General features: G+C 42.1%; 1 protein-coding gene across 2 annotated transcripts in view; it reads left to right on the top strand.

Moving 5' to 3' along the window:
- The window catches only part of tsen54 (tRNA splicing endonuclease subunit 54), a 30,352-nt gene extending 12,690 nt beyond the window's left edge, over nucleotides 1-17,662 (top strand). For both annotated transcript variants that reach the window (XM_033044508.1, XM_033044509.1), the window contains 5 exons: nucleotides 452-559; nucleotides 4,112-4,797; nucleotides 13,136-13,196; nucleotides 14,826-14,942; nucleotides 17,095-17,662. In XM_033044508.1, coding sequence (XP_032900399.1) covers nucleotides 452-559; nucleotides 4,112-4,797; nucleotides 13,136-13,196; nucleotides 14,826-14,942; nucleotides 17,095-17,245 — 1,123 coding nt within the window. In that variant the 3' untranslated portion in view covers nucleotides 17,246-17,662. The remainder of the gene's footprint in view (nucleotides 1-451; nucleotides 560-4,111; nucleotides 4,798-13,135; nucleotides 13,197-14,825; nucleotides 14,943-17,094) is intronic.
- Nucleotides 17,663-20,992: the final 3,330 nt, after the last annotated feature.

Below are 20,992 nucleotides of genomic sequence, written 5' to 3'. Positions count from 1 at the left end.
GTGTGTTACTGCAGGGATCAGTGCTTGGGTCTACTCTTGCCTATTCACAATCTATATCAATAATTTAGCTGAGGGATCCAAAGGTCAAATTTCCAAGTTCATTCATGATACCAATCCAGGTGCAATTGTGAGTAGTGAGGAGCATGGAAATAGGGTTGAAGGGGAAATGTGAGTGGACAGCAAAAGTTAACCATTTTAGTGCACAAAACAGAAATGCAGAGCATTCTTTAGTTGTTGACATGATATGTTAAATCCTTTGTTTGGCACCATATTGTGTTCTCATGATGTCCTGGACCAGTGTAACTGAAACAGATGATTCAATTGTTTTCGAAGATAATGTGTTTTTATCTGAACTACGGTTGTTGGTATTGTTCATGAATGTTGCATTGATTCGAAAATCTCTTGATTTTGTGCAAGGGTCCTTATAAACTAAAGTTCTCTTTTCGTTTAGAACGATTTGTAATCCTTATGAGCGAAAACTACACATGGATCCTTATTGCAGTACCAGGGAAAAACGTAATCGCAAGAGGAAGCGAAGCAACATCCACGAAGATTCAAGGTTAATATTGGAACATTGCTTCTAATAACGACATTATTACTGGAGACCACTTTGGTGCAGTTTGTGAATTGGAGACGGACACTTAATGCCTGAATTAATTTGTGGAAGATTTGTTCCGGTGTACGAATTCAATATCATGTTCTTGCCGGCCACAATGTGTTTGTAAATCAAAGCTTGCTGCTCTGTCCTTTTCATCCCTAACTTCAAAAATAAACCTCTCCCGAGAAACAATGCAAGTAACATCAGTGGGAACTAGAGTAGGTATGTGAATCTTTGGGCATCATCACTAACTTTGAGCCAGTGCTGTTTTAATTCTGTGCAGGAAGGAACTGCAGATGCTGGTTTAAACCGAAGATAGACACAAAAAGCTGGAGTAACTCAGCGAGTCAGACAGCATCTCTGGAGAAAAGGAATAGGTGATGTTTCGGGTTTTCAGTCTGAAGAAGGATTTTGATCTGAAACGTTACCTATTCCTTTTTTCCAGAGATGCTGTCTGACCCGCTGAGTTATTCCAGCTTTTTGTGTCTCTGCTATTTTAATTCTGCCTGTTTACTTTCATTGAGTACTGAATCTTGTTTTGCTCAAAGAAGTTTCATGTTGGTTTTCAGTAACCAAACTTCTTTTGTGACTAAGTAGATAATTCTGGGGATATTCCCTCATACACAGTTTAAATGTGCGGAGTCTTTTACCCAATCTATTCGTCTCATGATCGTGTACACCTCTATCAGATCAGCCCTCGTCTTCCGGCCCTCCAATGAATAAAATCCTAGCCTGCTCAACCCTACCTATAGCATCTTTGTAAATCCTCTCTGCACCCTTTCCAGTTTAACAACATATTTTCAACAGCAAGGTGACTAAAGCTGAACACAGTACTCTGAATGTGGCCTTACCCATGTTTTGTAAAACCGTAACCTCCCAACTATGCTGTACTCTGACTGGTGTAGACCAATGTGTGGAAAGCCTTCTTGACCATCCTATCTACCTGTGATGCCACTTTCAAGGAACTATGTACCTGCATTCCTAGATTCCACTCCACTACAACATTCCCCAGAGCCTTGCCATTCACCGTGTAGGTGCTAGACTTCCTAAAATGCACTAGCTCCAACTATTTGCATTAAACTCCATTAACCATTCCTCAGCTTACTTGCCCAACTAATCAAAATCCTGCTGTAATAGTTTTATAACGATATCCACTATCAACAATAGCACCCATTTTTGTGTCATCTGCAAACTTACTAATCATGCCTTGTACGGATAGATGACAAATCGCAAAGGGCCCAGCACCAAACCTTGAGGCACACCACTATTCACAGACCTCCAGCCCAAAATGCAACATTCCACCATCACCCTCTGCTTCCTCCATCAAGCCAATTTTCTATCCAGTTGGTTAACTCTCCTGAGATCCCATGCGATCTAACCTTCCAGAGCAACCTACCATGCGAAACCTTGTTGAAATCCATATATACAAAGAGTATATTTCTGCCCGCATCAACCTGTTTGCTCACATCTTCAAATAAATTCAATCAGATTCGCAAGAGAAGATCTTCCACATATAAAACTGTGCTGACTATCCCTAATCAGCCCTTCTCCATCTTTAATGCATGCACATCTTATCCCTCAAAATACTCTCAGGTAACTTTCCAATCACAGATGTTAAACTCATTGGCCTATGGTCCCAGGTTTTTCCCTGCAGCTCTCCTTAAATAGAGGCACATCATTTGCCACCCTCCAGTCTTCTGGCACATCATCTATATTTAATTATGACATAAATCTTAGCCAGGGCACCTGCAATTTCCTCTCTAGCTTCACACATTGCCCTTGGATATATCTGATCAGGCCCGGGAGATTTGTCTACCTTCATATGCATCAGGACCTTAAGACGTTTCCATTGACTGCCCTAAGATCCCCGGTTCTTGTTTTTCTCCATGGTAAAAACAGGAGTAATACTCACTAAGACCTTGCCCATCTCCTGTTGTTCCACACAGAGTTGACCGCTTTGATTCCTGAGGGGCCCCATTCTCACTCTCGTTACCCTTTTTCTCTTAATGTACATAAAATCACGTGATTATCCTTAATATTATCTGCTTGAGCTATCTCCCGACCCATCTTTTGCACTCCTGATTTCCTTGTTTAGCATGCTACTTCCCGAAACTCCACCAGAGATACACTTGATCCCAGCTGCCTATACCTGCCCAATGCCACTTCTTTATTCAACCAGAGCCTCAATTTCTCTCATCATTCAAGCTTCCTTACACCCACTTGTGTTGCCCTTCACTCTAACAGGAACATGCATGTCCTGGATTCTTGTCAACACACTTTTAAAGATCTACCACTTTCCAGATGTTCCTTTTCCTTCACACAACCTGCTCCAATCATCTTAAGCGAGTTCCTGTCTAAATCCTTCTATGTTGGCCTTGCTCCAATTTGGGATGTTAACTCCTGGGCCCACCCTGTTTTTATCCATAGCTATCTTAAACCTAATAGAACAGTGGTCGCGGGTCTCAAAAGGCTTATCCACGAACACTCCATCCTCTTTTCCCTTCCACTTTCTTAAGACTAGGTCAAGTGTTGCTCTCGTGTCGGATAGTATGATATAGTCATTCCCATCCCCGCGCATGCATGAGGTTGAGTCAGAAAGGCTGTAAGGCCAGTCTTTCAGTAAAGAAGATAGTTATTATTTAGGAAAATGCTCTTTCAAAAAAACAAAACAAATGCACATTCTGACATCCTGCTGCTGTTTGATACATTGTCATTTCAGAAATTAAATGATAATTCCTGAACTCCTGAAGATTGTCTTCAACAGACCCTCTTTCCATTGATTAATACTTTTATTGCATTTGTGTTAACTAGATGTATTTAAAAAACATAAAGCAGGAGTGTTTTCTTCCCATCAGCGACTGTTCCAGAAAGTGTATTCACAGGAGTGCAGTGCATTCAAAGAGAGTAACTTTATTGATCCTCAAAAAAAAAATTCCCCATACGAAACTGAAATTACCAGTTTGTATTCTTTGATAATGGTTGAGAAAGGTATAGTGCCTTGTTAAACATTTGATGTTTATTCTTTTCTGTGCTCCAAGTTGCAGATGAGACAGCACTTGTCAGCCAAAGTGATGTTGTGTACAAAGACCCACACTCACTTCATTGCTAAGCTCTAGAGCAGAGCTTCCCAATCTTTTTCATCCTGTTTACCCCTGGCAACATTAATAACACATAATATTATTTCACTTATTTATGAACAACTAATGATGAACAGATATTGGTATACCAGAACCAAACACAGTCAGTCAATGCGAAAAAATATGTACAAATCCAGAATCAACAAATTTACCCCCCTTGGGGTAAATTTACCCCAGATTGGGAACCCTTGCACTCGAGTCTTTCCCATCCACCCCCTTCAAATGCTGCATTTAGCTGTTATGAGATGTAATATTTGAAGTTTAGTCTCTTGAGACCTCATTCATGGTATATTTGCTAAACTAATTTGATTGTCCTATACTCTTGTTTTGGATCAATCGAGGAACTTAATGGAACAAATAAAACTCTGTCTCTTAGATCGAAGAAAAGCCAACCTGACCAAACTGAAGAGCCAGAGCCAGAGCCAGGACAAAGTAGTAAGGAGGCACAGGAGCAGTGTGAACCTGAGCAGCAGGATGCCACTTGCAAAGACCCAGAAATGGATATCAGTAATCCAGCTCCTGCATCCCCAGAAAGTAAAATGGAGGAATTACAAGACATCAATGTTAAATCTTTCGATGTGAGTGGGCAACAGGCTGAGCTGAATCAAGCAGGTTTGCCTCGGAAAGCGTCCTTCGAACCTTTTGCACCTTCCTCGTGGGGTCCATGCAAGAGTGTTACATCTGCTGGGAAGCCCAGGTGGGACTTTGGGAAGATAATATTCCCCAATGTCGCGCATGACTGTCCACAGACCATTATGACGGAACCTGACCAATCCCTATTACCGCCGAACGTCGTTGGCCGAGCTTCTGATGAAACAATTTGGCAGCAGAAAATAAACCTGAAGTGTGAAAAGTTATCGCAGAGAGAGAAAGAGAGAATGATGAGAGAAAGCAGGCACAAAACTGACATTAATAAGGACAAGCGGGTCAGACAGTGTGCCAACTGGAAGGAATATAAGGAGCTGCTCAGGTGGAAAAGTGCCCGAAAGAAAATGTTGCCTGCCCACCTGTGGAAAGATAAAGTGGAACCACTTGTAAAACCAGGCCAAGTCAGTTCACCAGGTGAGTTCTGGGTAAGCTGGGTCATTCAGTAATACTGTGTCTGCAGAAGTAAGCTTCCCTAGAGAGAGTCATCTTGGCAGAATATTGTAACCCAGCAAATAAACCACTGCATGCATGCAAGTAGCAAGACCTGAACAATGTTTAAACATGGGCCGATGAAGGGTACTCATGCACAACAAGTGCCAGGCATCACCAGCATGTGAGGGTAACTTTCAATGGCATGTGAGGGTAACATTTGCCAGGACACCTCCACAAACATCTTGACCAGAAACTCAACTTGACCAACACTTAAATTGTTACAAAAGGAGGCCAGAGGTTGAGTCTCCTGCACTGTAACTTGCCACCTAATGTTTTAAAGCCTTTCCACCTTCCACATGGCATTAGTCATGAGTCTGATAGAATATGCTGCACATGCCTGGATAAGTGAACCTCCACAACTTAAGAAGCTCCACATCATCCAATATAAAGCGGCCTGCTTGATCCACCATTCTAAGCTTTAATAGTAAGATTAAACGAGAACTTACCAGTTTGAAGTTTGATCTGTATTTTATGAGGGATTACGTGAAGAACCCCGCCAGGACGCATGCGTGTCATTCTTCAAAGCAGCGGTGTGAAATCACAGATAACTGTAATGACTAAACATAGTACGATTAGAGAAGAGATACCAGTTAAGTATATGATCAGGGTGGGAGCGGAGGGCACGTAATCCCTCATCGTAACTCCTCATAAAATACAGATCAAACTTCAAACTGGTTAGTTCTCGTTTAATCTTACTATTTTACTTCGGAGTCACGTGAGTGACTACGTGAAGATTTTAAAGCTCTGTGATTTCATGCCGTGGAAACGAGTCCATGCATCACGTCTGCCTTGACTGGGAGGAATAGTGTTAACATAATTTGGACATGATTCGTCATTGAAATCATAAAATTTATTAACACAAATTATAACCCCTTTTATGGGTTTAATTAATTTACAGAACGTAAATTTTTTTCTGCAAATGTTCCAGATTTCATCATTGGTTTATTGTAAAATAGAAACATAGAAACATAGAAATTAGGTGCAGGATTAGGCCATTCGGCCCTTCGAGCCTGCACCGCCATTCAATATGATCATGGCTGATCATCCAACTCAGTATCCCGTACCTGCCTTCTCTCCATACCCTCTGATCCCCTTAGCCACAAGGGCCACATCTAACTCCCTCTTAAATATAGCCAATGAACTGGCCTCGACTACCCTCTGTGGCAGAGAGTTCCAGAGATTCACCACTCTGTGTGTGAAAAAAGTTCTTCTCATCTCGGTTTTAAAGGATTTTCCCCTTATCCTTAAGCTGTGACCCCTTGTCCTGGACTTCCCCAACATCGGGAGCAATCTTCCTGCACCTAGCCTGTCCAACCCCTTAAGAATTTTGTAAGTTTCTATAAGATCCCGTCTCAATCTCCTAAATTCTAGAGAGTATAAACCAAGTCTATCCAGTCTTTCTTCATAAGACAGTCCTGACATCCCAGGAATCAGTCTGGTGAACCTTCTCTGCACTTATCTCTGCAATAATGTCCTTCCTCAGATTTGGAGACCAAAACTGTACGCAATACTCCAGGTGTCGTCTCACCAAGACCCTGTACAACTGCAGTAGAACCTCCCTGCTCCTATACTCAAATCCTTTTGCTATGAAAGCTAACATACCATTCGCTTTGTTCAAAAGGGAACTGTAGATGCTGGACATTCGCTTTCTTCACTGCTTGCTGCACCTGCATGCCTACTTTCAATGACTGGTGTACCATGACACCCAGGTCTCGCTGCATCTCCCCTTTTCCTAGTCGGCCACCATTTAGATAATAGTCTGCTTTCCTGTTTTTGCCACCAAAATGGATAACCTCACATTTATCCACATTATACTGCATCTGCCAAACATTTGCCCACTCACCCAGCCTATCCAAGTCACCTTGCAGTCTCCTAGCATCCTCCTCACAGCTAACACTGCCCCCCAGCTTAGTGTCATCCGCTCACTTAGAGATATTGCCTTCAATTCCCTCATCCAGATCATTAATATATATCGTAAATAGCTGGGGTCCCAGCACTGAGCCTTGCGGTACCCCACTAGTCACTGCCTGCCATTGTGAAAAGGACCCGTTTACTCCTACTCTTTGCTTCCTGTTTGCCAGCAAGTTCTCTATCCACATCAATACTGAACCCCCAATGCCGTGTGCTTTATGTTTGTATACTAATCTCTTATGTGGGACCTTGTCGAAAGCCTTCTGGAAGTCCAGATACACCACATCCACTGGTTCTCCCCTATCCACGCTACTAGTTACATCCTCGAAAATTCTATAAGATTCGTCAGACATGATTTACCTTTTGTAAATCCATGCTGACTGTCCAATGATTTCACCACTTTCCAAATGTGCTGCTATCCCATCTTTAATAACTGACTAGCAGTTTCCCCACTACCGATGTTAGACTAACTGGTCTGTAATTCCCCGTTTTCTCTCTCCCTCCCTTCTTAAAAAGTGGGGTTATGTTTGCTACCCGCCAATCCTCAGGAACTACTCCAGAATCTAAAGAGTTTTGAAAGATTATTACTAATGCATCCACTATTTCTGGAGCTACTTCCTTAAGTACTCTGGGATGCAGCCTATCTGGCCCTGGGGATTTATCGGCCTTTAATCCATTCAATTTACCCAACACCACTTCCCGGCTAACCTGGATTTCACTCAATTCCTCCAACTCCTTTGACCCGCGCGGTCCCCTGCTATTTCCGTCAGATTATTTATGTCTTCCTTAGTGAAGACGGAACCAAAGTAGTTATTCAATTGGTCCGCCATATCCTTGTTCCCCATGATCAACTCGCCTGTTTCTGACTGCAAGGGACCTACATTTGTTTTAACTAATCTCTTTCTTAGTTACTGGAAAGTTCTTTCCCCTGACCATCCTGCTGCTTCGAGGACTTGGTCCATGGGCACATCCAGTTGTACTGCTGCCGATGTAGCTGCAGCCCTGGTGGAATGAGATTTAAAAACGTTAGTATCCACCCCAGCCTGTGTCAGCACCTGTTTCAGCCATCTTGAGATGGTCTGGACCGTCACTCTTTTGTGAGGTTGCTTATGGCTGATCAGCAGTCCCTTCTCATTGCCTCTTAGGATTTTTGTTTTCTCTATGTATAATGACAGGTGTCTAACTATACAGAGACGGTCATCTGAAGGGTATGACCTAAATTGTATATTGAGGCCTGCTGATCCCTGTCTGTTCTGCTTTACCAGTTCGTAGATGTGGAACGTAATATCGTCAGGTGAGGAGGTCATGTTGTCCAGTCTGAGTTTATGCAGTGACTGAACCCTCTGTGCCGTGACCAGTGCCATTAACATGACTGTTTTCAAAGTTAGTCTGTATAGGGACAGAATTGATGCTGGACACCAGTTCCTGAGCGTTTTCAGGACAATGCTTACATCCCAAATTTGGGAGTACCTGGTTTTTGGGGGATTTGTATTAAATATTCCCCTCATGAGCTTTGTTACCAGAGGGTGAGTCCCTACAGTGTAACGCTCTGTCCCTTGCCATAGGTAAGTCGACAGGGCACTTCTGGCGCTGTTGATGGCACTGTAGCTGAGCCCCTCATCATAGTGGAGGCCTGCCAGATATTCCAGAACAGACGGGATGTTCATGTTTCTGTTGGTGATGTTGTTCTTATGACAGTACATTTCCCACTTCCTGATGTAGACCAGATATTGTTTTTTAGTTGATTGTCTTTGGGCCGCCGAGATCATGTTCGCTGTGTTAGTCCCAGTTGTAGAAGTGGTGTTTTTAAACTCTACAAATTAACAGGTTCAAGCTTTTATGGCATGGATGGCTATCCCCTGTCACGGGATGTAGCAACAAGTCTGGTCTATGTGGGATGGTAATACATGGTTCTAATACCATGTTTTGCACCACTGGGAACCATGGTTGTGTAGGCCAATCGGGTACTACCAAAATACCAGACGCAGAGTCTTGTTGTATTTTCCTTAATACCCGACTGATGAGGCAGAAAGGTGGGAATGCATAGATAAACAATTTCCCCCAATGCAGCGAAAATGCATCTGTTGCTGCTGCCCCAGGGTCTGGTTCCCATGAAACATAGTTAGGTATCTGGTTGTTTAGTCTGGATGCGAATAGATCGATATCTGGTGTTCCATATTTTGCTGTAATATCAGAAAATACCATTTTGTTCAACATCCATTCGGTGTTTTCATTAGATTTGCGTGACCTGGTGTCTGCCACTAAATTTAGTCTCCCTGGTAGGTAAGTGGCTGATATCCAAATATCTCTCTGGATGCACCATTGCCAAATTGAATTAGCGAGATTGTCACATGATATCGATTTGTTACCACCCATGTGGTTTAGAAAGATGCCTCCTGTGCAGTCCATCTACCTCCACAGCTGGTGATGGTATTGGTGGCTCCCCATCCAAGTGCACTGGCATCAGTTTGTAGTACCATAGAAGGGTTACTGACAATGATTGGGTTGGAACAAAGCCAGAGGTTGTCTATCCACCATTTTAGTTCCGTTTTGGCTTGGATTGGTAGTCTCATAGGTCTGTCAAAGTGACCTGCATTGATTTTGAGAGCTTGTATTTTTGCTCTCTGTAAGTTTTGGTAATGTAGATGTCCAAATTGTGTGGCTGGGAAAGCAGCCACCATTTTACCAACTACTTTTGCTACCAATCTGATGGATGGATTTCTGATGTCAATGAGGTTATTGCAAGCCTCTATTAAATCTCTAGCCTTTTCCTTAGGTAGTGTCACCGTCATGTGAACTGAGTCAATGGTGAATCCCAAATAGTCCATAGTAGTGGACGGTGTTAGTTTGGATTTAACTGGATGGATGATAAATCCCAGTTTTTCAAATAACTGTTTTGTGGCTGTTACAGTTTGTATGGCCAATTCCAAAGTTATGCCCACAATGAGTATGTCATCTAAATATGCCATAACCATGTGTTTACATTTCCGTAGAAACGCTGGGGCTGGTTTTAAGATTTTTGTGAACAGCCTGGGGGCTGATGATAGCCCATTTGGCAGTGCTTTATATTGCCAGTGTTGTCCCATCCAGTTAAACTTTAAGTAACATCTGTGGTCACCTCGTATGGGTACTGAATAGTAAGCATCTTTTAAATCGATGCTGGCCATGAAGTAACCTTTGGAGATTAATTGTTTAGCAGTAACAAAGGTTTCCATTTTAAAGTGAATATATTGTACAAATGTATTCAATTTTGTCAGATCTATAATGATGCGACAACCACCATCTTTTTTGGTTTTGGTAAAAATATTGGACACGAATTCTAATGGTTCGTGTTGAGTTATCTCAATTACACCTTTTATGTAAAGCCGCTCCAGTTCAGCTTGTGCCTCTGATTTTTCTTTATCAGAGAGCACGAACACTCGGTTACGATCTATGTTGAACTGGAGGGCTGTACTCGTGTATAAACTCTATTGTATATCCCTGAATACTGCTTAAGATGTAAGTATCGGTTGTTAGCATGCTCCATGCATTCAAAAACCAGTGTAGTCTCCCCCCAACCTCCATGCTCTCCATATCTTTTAGGGAACCAGACCCACCTACCTCCATTGTTACCAGTGGCAGGTTTACTTCCCTTTGTAGTTCTTCCGCTGTTGTTGTTGTGCTAGTGTCTGGTTTTTCGGGTTGGTTGGTGTTGGCGTTGGGGTTCCCCGCATCTTCCAAGAAGGCCGGCCTGGGCCATGGCCTAAAAAAGACTCATGTTTGGAATACCGTGCCTTCGAGCTTTCACCAGTTCTGCTGGTGGGTGCGTAGGGATGCTGTCTTTGGCTGTAGTGGGTTTTTGTTGGTGTTCCTTTTATTAATCCCAAGGTTTTGGCTTCCTCATCGAGCTCTTTTACCTGCTTCGATAGGTTGCCACCGAACAAGAGAATGGGTGATTTCGTGGCCCCAGGTTTGCACAGTCCCGCGAATTTTAGGTTCAGTGTGGGTTGTATGGCACTTTTCCTGATGTTATTTATTTCGTGCTGGGTGTTACAGAATAGTGCCAGCGCATCTTGTTGGTCCTGGGACATATTCCTGTCGTCCACTGTACGGGCAAATGCTGTTATCCCTGCGGTCAGTAATTTCAGTACTTTTTGTAATTTTACATCCATACTCCTGACCCCTGTTCCGATGTGTTTCCATATACAGTTGTTGATAATTGGAACGTTCAGGGAAATGCAATTGCCCGGTGCCAGATGTCTTCCTGTGGTGTCCAGTACAGCCTGCTCTTGTAACTGGTTTAGTGACGTAGTCAATACTGGCAGCAAGCTTTGGCTCCAGATTTTTCTCAGTCTGTTCCGGCTGTCCCAGTCTGCTCCATTGGCCACCATGTCCAGCAAGTTCTCTTTTTCTCGTACCCCATGCACACTTATCTGTTCTTCTGCGGACCCCTCTTCCAGGTCAGCCCAGAACTGACCCGCAGTGCTCCCCTCCGATGAGGTGGAAACACTATGCAGCCCTTGAAAAGGTACTGCTGTGGGTTTGTCATAGGGCCCACAGTGACCCGACTCCATCTCCCGGAGTCTGTCACGTTGGAGCAAATGCTCCATACATCGCTCCATTCGGCTCCAGCGCTCTCGGTCGCTGGCCGCCCGCGGTGGTTCAAAGTCGGACTCCGAGTCCACGACCTTGTTAGTTTTGTATTTTGCCTTGCCGCCCGGCCGCGTGGATTTGGCCGGTGCGGCGGCGACATCGGGCACAGCTGATCCCACTACGGGTGATCCAAGTGCCGTTGGCTGCTTTTGCTGGCTGCCCGCTGCTCCGCGGTCCTCCCTCACCAGCTTTGTCGCAGCCCTTGTCTTCTTTGTTTTTTCCATTTCCCTGCCTGTAGTTGGGAAAGGAAACAAAAAAGACCGCAGAGTAAACCCTTACCTGCAATTAGCGGATTTTAAACTGCCGCCGCGGAGGAACGTCCTTCCACCGCGTCTGACATTTCGCAATGCGTGTAGCGATATGACACGCATGCGTCCTGGCGGGGTTCTTCACGTAGTCACTCACGTGACTCCGAAGTAAAATTCCCTCCACCACCGGTACACAGTAGCAGCAGTGTGTCCAATCTGTAAAATGCACTGCATTCCCTCACATAGGTTACTTTGACAGCACCACTCAAACCTCTATTACCAAGGAAAGGGCAGTAAGTGCATTAAAACATGCCATTGCAGGTTTCTTTCCAAGTTGCACAAAAACATTTGATTGGAAATATATATTTAAAAAAAAATGAAATGGCAGTATTCACATGTGGTTGGCAAGGCCACCATTTATCACCCATCCCAAATTATTTCTGGTGAACTGGCTAGGGAGTTCTGGGTACTGGGTAGGGGGTTCTGGGTACTGGGTAGGGGGTCCCAGAGTTTAGATTCAGTGATGACGAAGGACAGGCAATATATTTTTAAGAGATGAAAAATCACTGGATCAAAATCCTGGAATTCTCTAACCCACAGTACAGAGATTTCAAGAAGGTGGCTCACCACCATCTACTTCAAGGACAATTAGAGGTGGGTCACTCCAGCACTTTTGATACTTGGTCACCTTTTTAACTCTTGCTGGGATGAGTTTGTTGATAGGTTATGCAAAGATATACGACAGAAGAACAGAGACTATTCCTTGGAGCTTTTACAACAAATCTACAAGCCTATTGAATACAGCCCCTCATAATATATCATTAATGTCAGTCCCAATACCTGTCGGCCATAATAGAATGAAATAGTTTCCAAATAGTTTTGAAAACGTCTGCATTTTATAGAGGCTGCAATGTCGCCGTCCTATTTCCTACATTTTCTTCCTAAACCATTGATAGGGTTCGCTTTGTGTTTACCATTTCACCATTCTCCACATTCAGTGGATTATCCTTGACTATTTTCGCCAATTTCCTTTTCTCCCCATCCAGCAATCAGTAAAAGCACTCTTGGTCATCACAGCATGGCCATCTTTTTTTTCATGGTGCCAGCAATGGAGGTGAATATCTGCTCTTTTATGTAATCTTTCTGATTTGTTTTTGCATTTAATTTAGCATTCTGAAGTTGGTGATCAAAAACAGAGTTCTATGAGACTGAATGTAGATAAGATGACTGCTTTGCGAATGCCTCGACTTGCTGCTCCAGAAATGCTATCCTGAATTTTCTGTTGTCTGACTCTTTCTCTACACTCTATTCTTGACAATTCATCTGTGGTTGTTCAACAGCCAATTTATTGGTTTCAGATTGCCTACTTTTTTTGCAGTTTGGTAATATTTATGCTTGCGGCTTATTTGCTCTTCTGTGACTAATATATAAATGCTAGTATTTTCATCCATTATTTTCTTATTTCAAAGGGGAAATTCAGCAACGCATTTGCACCATGGAATCTGCACACATCTTAGATAAGACACCCTGGTAAGTTGTTACTGAACATTACAGCAAAGTTCCCTTTATTCTTGATATTTATTGCAGTTTGTTGATGTGACATCTGATACTAGTGCAGACAAACCCAAGCTTGTGGTTGTGAAAGCTTGCTTAATTAGCATGTTCCTTCACTAATGTGTATCACTCTGAGCTTTCTCCAGTCAATCCATCCATCTTCCAAAAACTGATGGCTCTCGTCCCTCATGTTCTTCAAACTATCCATTGTCTTTAATTGAACAAAGCAATTAGTAATTTTGTTCAGTTGATGAACATCCAGCTCCATATCGTCCCCACAATAGAGGTTGCTGTTTACATTTTATAACATATCATCTGCTCCATGATCACAGTGAATGGCAGTGCTGGCTCGAAGAACCAAATGGCCTACTCCTGCACCTATTGTCTATTGTCTCTTGTTACATACCTGTTTTAGATCTAGTGGCGTCATCGTTGCAGTGTTTTTTTTTAGGATGACATCCCATCTTTTTCTCTAAACTTTAGTTCACACCGAACATGTTTAACCAAGACAACATTTTAACCAGTTCCTCAAAGCCTCAAGTTTAACATTCCAACTTTATAAGATCTCTATATTCTTTATCCCCTAATCTCTATTCCCACTTCTTCCCCCAAAATCTATCCTTGTGCTTTATGTTCCACTGTCGATCCTTTTGTGCATTTCTGCCATTTCTCCATCTTTAGCAAACTGTAATCAGGCTTCAGAAATGAGCTACTTCCCTGAATCCATTCTCTTCTTTATCTCCCTCATCTGTTTTAGAACACTTTCTATAACTCAAATCTTGAATTAATCAGATGGCTTTTTATTCATAAAGTATCTGGGAATATTGTGACAATTGAAAGATGCAGTTGGTGGACTGTGCTATGTAGGATGGTTAACTGGAGGCAATGTAGAGGAGAACTAATCCAAATCTTGGGCTTTTCAACCTAAGAGACAAGGGATAGAAGAAGTAAGCAAACTTACTATGCCATGGAGGAAGGTCATTCGGCTTATTGAGTCTATGCCAATAGAGCAATTTCTCAAAACAACAATTATATCAGTCTCAATCAGCAATATATTGCAGTCATGCCTTTAGGCACAAGAAGCTAGAGGTCTTCACGGGGTTTAAAAATAAAACATAACCTAACACAAGCTTGAGTACTCGTTTCCCAATAAACTGCCCCTTCAGGTCTCTAAGATGCAGAAACAAGGAACTGCAGATGGTGGTTTACACAAAAGGACTATGAAGTGTTGGTGTAATTCAGTCAAACAGTATCTTTGGAGAACCTGTATAGATGATGTTTTGGGTCAGGACCCTCAGTCTGAAAAAGGGTTCCGATCCAAAACATCATCAATCCATATTCTCCCGAGATGCTGCCTGACCTGCTAAATTACTCCAACATCTTGTGTCGTTCCTTTGTAAACCAGCATATGCAGTCCTGTTTGTACAGCCCCAAATTACTGTATACATCCAGATAAGACCCTAAGGGATTTCCCAATTTGGCATATCGTTATTTCTTAAAAGTGGCCAAAAATGATAGTAAAGATAGTTTAAAAAATAAAAGATGTATGTTGTTCTTCTCATGATTGCCAAATGTGAGATTTTGTTTTACATTTGTGCTGCCCAGGTTGCAGGAAGCCTCTCAAAGCTTCAGGATTTCATTTGACCTGTACCAAGCTGATGCTGTGGCAAAATTCCGAAAAACGCATCCCGGGAAACCCTTTTCAAGAATGTGTATCTGCAGGTACTACACAACATTATGCTGGATTTTTGGATACGCCATTATGAAGCGCTGTGGAATTCTTCATTTCAATGGTGTCATATAACTGTTACTTTTTGTTAAACATCATCAAATACAAAGGACTAATTAGATAAACTAGTTATTTTGGGAACTAATTAGGAGGTGGGATTTTTATTCTTACCCTGCACCCATCTGGCAGGTGCATCTTATAAAGGTAAATAGTTTTCCCTTTTATGGTGAAATTACACAGAAAGCTTCATGTCAGATCATAAAATATATTAAGCCATTATTAAAGGTGATGATGAGTTTTTAAGATGTTAATGTCTGCTATCAAGTTTGCAAAATGACATAATCGCTACTATCTGCCAGCATTATTCAGCAATATTTCACGATCCTCCTTATGGTTCAGCCAGTTAGTATTTAATTAAGTTTACAAGTTTTTCAGTGATTGAAATCCTACTCTAAGGGCCTAATTGTGCTTTGCCTCTGAGTCTGTAAAGGATTGCCAGCTGTGACCCATCATGCATCTGTGACTGTGCTTTCTGCTTGAATGCATTGATCCACATGAGTTTGACTTGCCCTGTGTCCAGCAGTGGAGCACAGGTCTTCTGAAGAGAGGGCCTACATGCACTTGGTACTTGGCTCCATAGGTTCACACTAGCCATCCATTGGAATGTCATTGACCTTAAATAAAACGATAAGTAGTTTGTTTATTTTCATTAATTTTTTAAATTATTGAAATTACTTGAACTATTTTTCAATGATTACCAGAGACATATTAAAACACTTCAAGCCTTTTGATTGCAACCAGCCAGCTAAAGGAGTAGTGCCTTGGGACTTGCTAGCTGAGGCCTGAGTACTGCTCATGCCCATCTGCTCAGTGGATTGTCCATGTCCAACTTGGGCAAATGTGAGTGAACAAATGTGAATGTGGGGGGTGGGGGGGGGGGGGGGGGGGGGGGGGGGGGGGGGAGAGAGGTGGGTGGTGGAAGTCCATAGTTAACTTGATCAGACTAGTTGAAACCCAAACATAAAATATTTAGGACCTGTAATTTGTACATTAAGATTCAAGCCTTTGCATCCTAGCTGCTCAACAGTAAATCAATCTCCAAACACATTTATGACAGCAATTCTGCTTCTGGCTACACTAGTTCAAAATAAAGTTTCTCCTTTATTTTGCCTTTCTTATAATTGCACAAGAGGATACCATTTGAGTTATGGTGTGTTTGGCACTTTTTATGTGGAGTTTTAAATTCATTCCATGGAAATTCATTCTCAGGCTGAGCCAACATTTACTTTCCCATTCTAAATTGCACGTGAGAAGGTGGTGATGAGTGGCTCTCACAAACTGCTGCAGTTCTTATGCTGTGGGAATACTCACAATGCCATTAGGGAGGGAGTTCAGTTTTAATGTCCTTTGCCTGTAATATCTATCTCATCTTTTCAATTGTAGGAAGGACCTTGAGTTCCTAGGGCATGTCCATCCAAATTTTCTTAAATCATGATTGAAATTTCTGCCATGATTTAATAAAGCTTAAATCCTTGTGTAGGGAAGAATTGCAGATTCCGGTTTAAACCAAAGACAGACACAAAAAGCTGGAGTAACTAAGCGGGTTACTGAACTCTGGAGAAAAGGAATAGGTGGTGATTCAGGTCGAGACAAATGAAGAAGGGTCTCGACCCGAAACGCCCACTTATTCCTTATCTAGAGATTCTGTCCAACCTGCTGAGTTACTCCAACGTTTTGTGCCTGTCTTCAGTTTGAATCCTTGGTTAGTCCTTTAAATCCTTTGGTTTGCTTACGTGCATGCCGAAGCAAAAGATCATAGGTTCAAGATTCTTTTAAAATCTCAACACCACCAGCCCTTGCAAGCTCTTGCAACCTTGTCACCAAGCTTCCTGTTAGGTCCTGAGGCACTCCTTTGAATAGCATGGCAATTATCCTGGCTGATATCTATCATCCAAGCAATATATCTATTGTCATGCTGCTGTTTTGTGGGGAAATTGTTGTGCAGATTTGACTTCTTTGTTTCCCACATTATAACAGTGATTACCTGGTTAAAGTTCTTTCGGGCCTCCTGAGTTATTGAAAGATATGCAATGAATGCAGGAATTTCTTTCTAATGTTTCATTCCTTGGCCTGTTCTGTCCACAGCTTTGATGGGCCAGTGCCAGATTTGCGCACGATGAAGAAGCTAGCTTTTCAAAGCGGTGAAGTTCCTGTCGTGTTTGCCGTGGTGGATAATGGAGATATCTCTTTCTATACCTTCAAGCAATTCAAATTACCCATCGATCCTTATCATTGATTTTGTTGGATTGTTTTATAACGATACTCATGGAATTTTTTTGTGACTTTGGAATTGAGAGGCATTGGTTATAACCAATTGTCACAAGCGTCTGTTAATCGACTGCCAATGTACAGTATATGATGGGCTGGGCTAATTGCATAACATGATAGGTTGCTGAAGTTGTGAGCATATTTAAAGGTGGTTTCAAACAACATTTGAATACTCATTCAGGCATACAACCTGGTTTGAACAAAGAAAACTAGCTTTAAAAAAAAACCTCAAGTTCTCTACATTATTTTCTGCTGGAAAACGTGTAGAATTATCCTGATCAAAGTTCTGATTTGTACTAACAAAAAGCCAATTGAGTTATGGAGTTGGTTGCCTTGCGAGAAAACAAAAAAAATCTCAAAATAAAATGGTTTGTTTTAAATGAAAGTTTTAAATATTTCTTTAATGATGTCAGTGTGCTCCATACAGTAATATTCACATTAGATTTTGTTTAAGAAGGAACTGCAGATGCTGGAAAATCGAGGGTACACAAAAAAGCTGGAGAAACTCAGCGGGTGCAGCAGCATCTATGGAGCGAAGGAAATAGGCAACGTTTCGAGCCGAAACGTTGCCTATTTCCTTCGCTCCATAGATGCTGCTGCACCCGCTGAGTTTCTCCAGCTTTTTTGTGTACCTTCACATTAGATTTGTCTGATTTACCACTACGATGACATCAGTTTGCTTTGAGTTTACTGATCCTCTTCATATCTATTTTCTTTGCATAGAGGTTTTCCGTTCCAATACATTGATGGCCTTATGCAAAAGTACAATTATTGTATCACTAGACATTACAATATTAAGGACTTCATCCTGATAATCTTTGACATAAAATTGAGGGATATGTGGCTAAGATCGAATGGCCTTCCTCGTCATCAGAATTAACACATGAAATTCAGTCTATCGTCGGCTTGGATCAGTGAAAACTGTTTGTGAGTGAAAAGAAAATGGGTTCATATCCCACTCCTATTTTTGTGCAGAAAATTTAGGTAACAGTATTAAGTGCCACCTTTGGGTTGGGGCGTAAACCCAAATGAATGGTGAATACAAATAATGTCATGGCATTGTTTAGAAGAATTTAATTGACACTGTGGACAGCATGGTGGCACAGCTGATGGGAGCGGTTGCCCCACAGAAAAAAGTCCCGGGTTTGATCCTGTCCTTGGGTGCTGTCTGTGTGGAGTTTGCACATTCTCCCTGCGACCGAGTGGGTTTCCTCCGGGTGCCCCACATCCCAAAGACGTGCAGGTTGGTAGGTTAATTGGCATCTCTAAATTCCCCTAGTGTTTAGGGAATGGATGAGAAAGTGGGATATCATAGAACTAGTGAGAATAAGTGCGGACTCGACCCCAAAAAGGCCAGTTTCCATTGTGTATCTTTATAAATAAACTAATCTAATACCTAATTTTTCCCCTATAATACAGTAATTAATATTTAGTGGGATCACTGAGAACATAAGAAACAGAACAAGTTGGACATTCAGCCCTTCGAGTTTGTTTGGCTGTTCAATAACTTTGCTGCTGAACCAATCTTGGTTAGGTGATCCATCTGGTAAGTTTCCACAAATTTCCAAAGGCCAAGTAAAATTTATAGGTAAGATTCTTTGATTTAAAAAAATAATATTGGTTTGCCTATTTCTGAAGTATGTGCTAATATTAATAACTGAAATTCAACTCTTAAATCTATAAAAACCTGAACTGTAGAACATGCACTAAACTGAAATCTATTGTGAGGAGATTGAAGGCAACAGGAAGAAAGCTGCTGTAATTATTCTGTCCTTATAAAGGAGCACATGTGGGATTATTTGGGCAAAAGTGGCTATTTAACAGAGCAATTGTTATGGCAGTTAATAGACCAGATTTATGGCTGGTATCCCAGCAGGTGATGAAGCTACTGTGAAGAGGTATTAATATTTTGGATGAGGTTCCTTTATCTTAACATCTGTTCTGACATGATTATTAGGAACAATATGTACAATTACACAATACACAATGTACAATATGTACAATTACACAATACAATGTACAAATACACAATTGCTCTGACAAAGAGCAATCCAACCAAGACTCAACAGTGGAACAGGCGGCGGATGATGGCTGATCTTAGCGGAGCGTCACAACGGCTGGGAAGGCGGATGAAGGCTGCAGCAGAAAAGGGTCTCTGGTCGTCTTGGACTCCATGCCACTGGACCCAGATCTGCCAAGGACCGTGGGGTGGCTGTCTGTGCACCAGTCTCCCCACGTTAAACAAAGTCACGCATAGGCGTCCTCCATATAGGGAATAACACCCTGGAGACACTCGTGGTCAGCCATAACCGAAGTGGGCCTAAGAAGAAGAAAAGGTTAAAATCTAGCGTTGGTACCATCTGCTCTCCCCGGCATATCTTTTCATTGCCCATCTTCTGTGACATTAAACCTTTGATTTGAGGTTGAGCGTTTAAAGAGAATCCCAGCATTGTTGGAAAAATTGGCCCCGTGATAGTTCCCTTCTCAAATATGCAATTGCTGTTTTTTTTAATGCTCCTTGCAGGAGTTAAAATAATGAATTTGCATTTATATACTGCTCTTCATGGACAACAGCAATTCCTCATTCCCCACCTCATCCATGCTGACCAAGTTGTTTCCTCTGTTAGTCCTATTTATCCACATTTGTCCATGGTGCAAGTGAACCAGCAGATCGAGAAGCCAGCTGCATGAGGTTTTCTTTCAATTGAACAAGTAATGGTGTATTATAGAATACAAAGTTATATTTGTGTAGCAGAAGTCCATTTGTCATGTCATCTGTGTCTCAGTAGAAAGCACTGTTAGAATCAAGAGCTAGAATATTAAAATCTGGCTTGACGATAAGTCTGATGTGAAGATTCTGTTTACAAAGTGGAAGGTGGCATGGGAAGCTGGTGTGGGATATTGTCAGAGGAAGAGACATGGGGCTAATATCTGATCTATTTTCTTGGGTGTAGAGGATCCTATAATGAATTTTGAATAACAATGATCTTCTTGGTTTCTTGGTCCTCCAAAATATTCCAAATGGAATTTAAACTGGAGGTGGTGAAGGGAGGGCTTAAGCCAGAAACTTATTCAAAACATAGTTGCAGAATAAGGGGGGGCTCTTTTAAAACTGAGATGAGGAAGAACTTCTTCACCAAGAGGGTGGTTAATTTATGGAATTCACTGCCCCAGGGAGCAGTGGAAGCAGAAACGTTAAATATATTTAAGTCTAGAATAGATGGTTTTTTAGCTGCCGAGGGGATAAGGGGCTACGGGGAGAGGGCAGGGATATGGACCTAGGTATGGTTAGTATAGTGAGACCTGAGTGATCTCCTGGACAAGTGTCGATCGCCTGGATTGGGGTCGGAGAGGAATTTCCCGGATTTTTTTTCCCGAATTGGACCTGGGTTTTTATCCGTTTTTTTGCCTCCCCCAGGAGATCACGCGGTTCTTGGGGTGGAGAGGGGTGATAGCGGTATGAAGGGGAGGGTAGTGTCTTGTGTTCTGTGTCTTGTGTCTACTGTTTGTGGGTAAGTGTGTCTGTTTAGTGTTCAGCCATGAGCGAATGGCGGTGCGGGCTCGACGGACCTGGTGGTCTACTCTCGCACCTACTTTCTATGTTTCTATGTTTCTATGTTATTGGGAAGAAAGAGCTACTTTAAATTTAGTTGCATCTGGTTGGGTAACTATAGTTGGGTGGAGATTATTCCATGCTTTAATTGTGCGGGGGAAG

The sequence above is a fragment of the Amblyraja radiata genome, chromosome 26, assembly GCF_010909765.2.
Source record: "Amblyraja radiata isolate CabotCenter1 chromosome 26, sAmbRad1.1.pri, whole genome shotgun sequence".
NCBI lineage: Eukaryota > Metazoa > Chordata > Chondrichthyes > Rajiformes > Rajidae > Amblyraja > Amblyraja radiata.
Note: the sequence above shows the minus strand (reverse complement) of the source record. Positions and strands in the feature narration are given on the sequence as shown.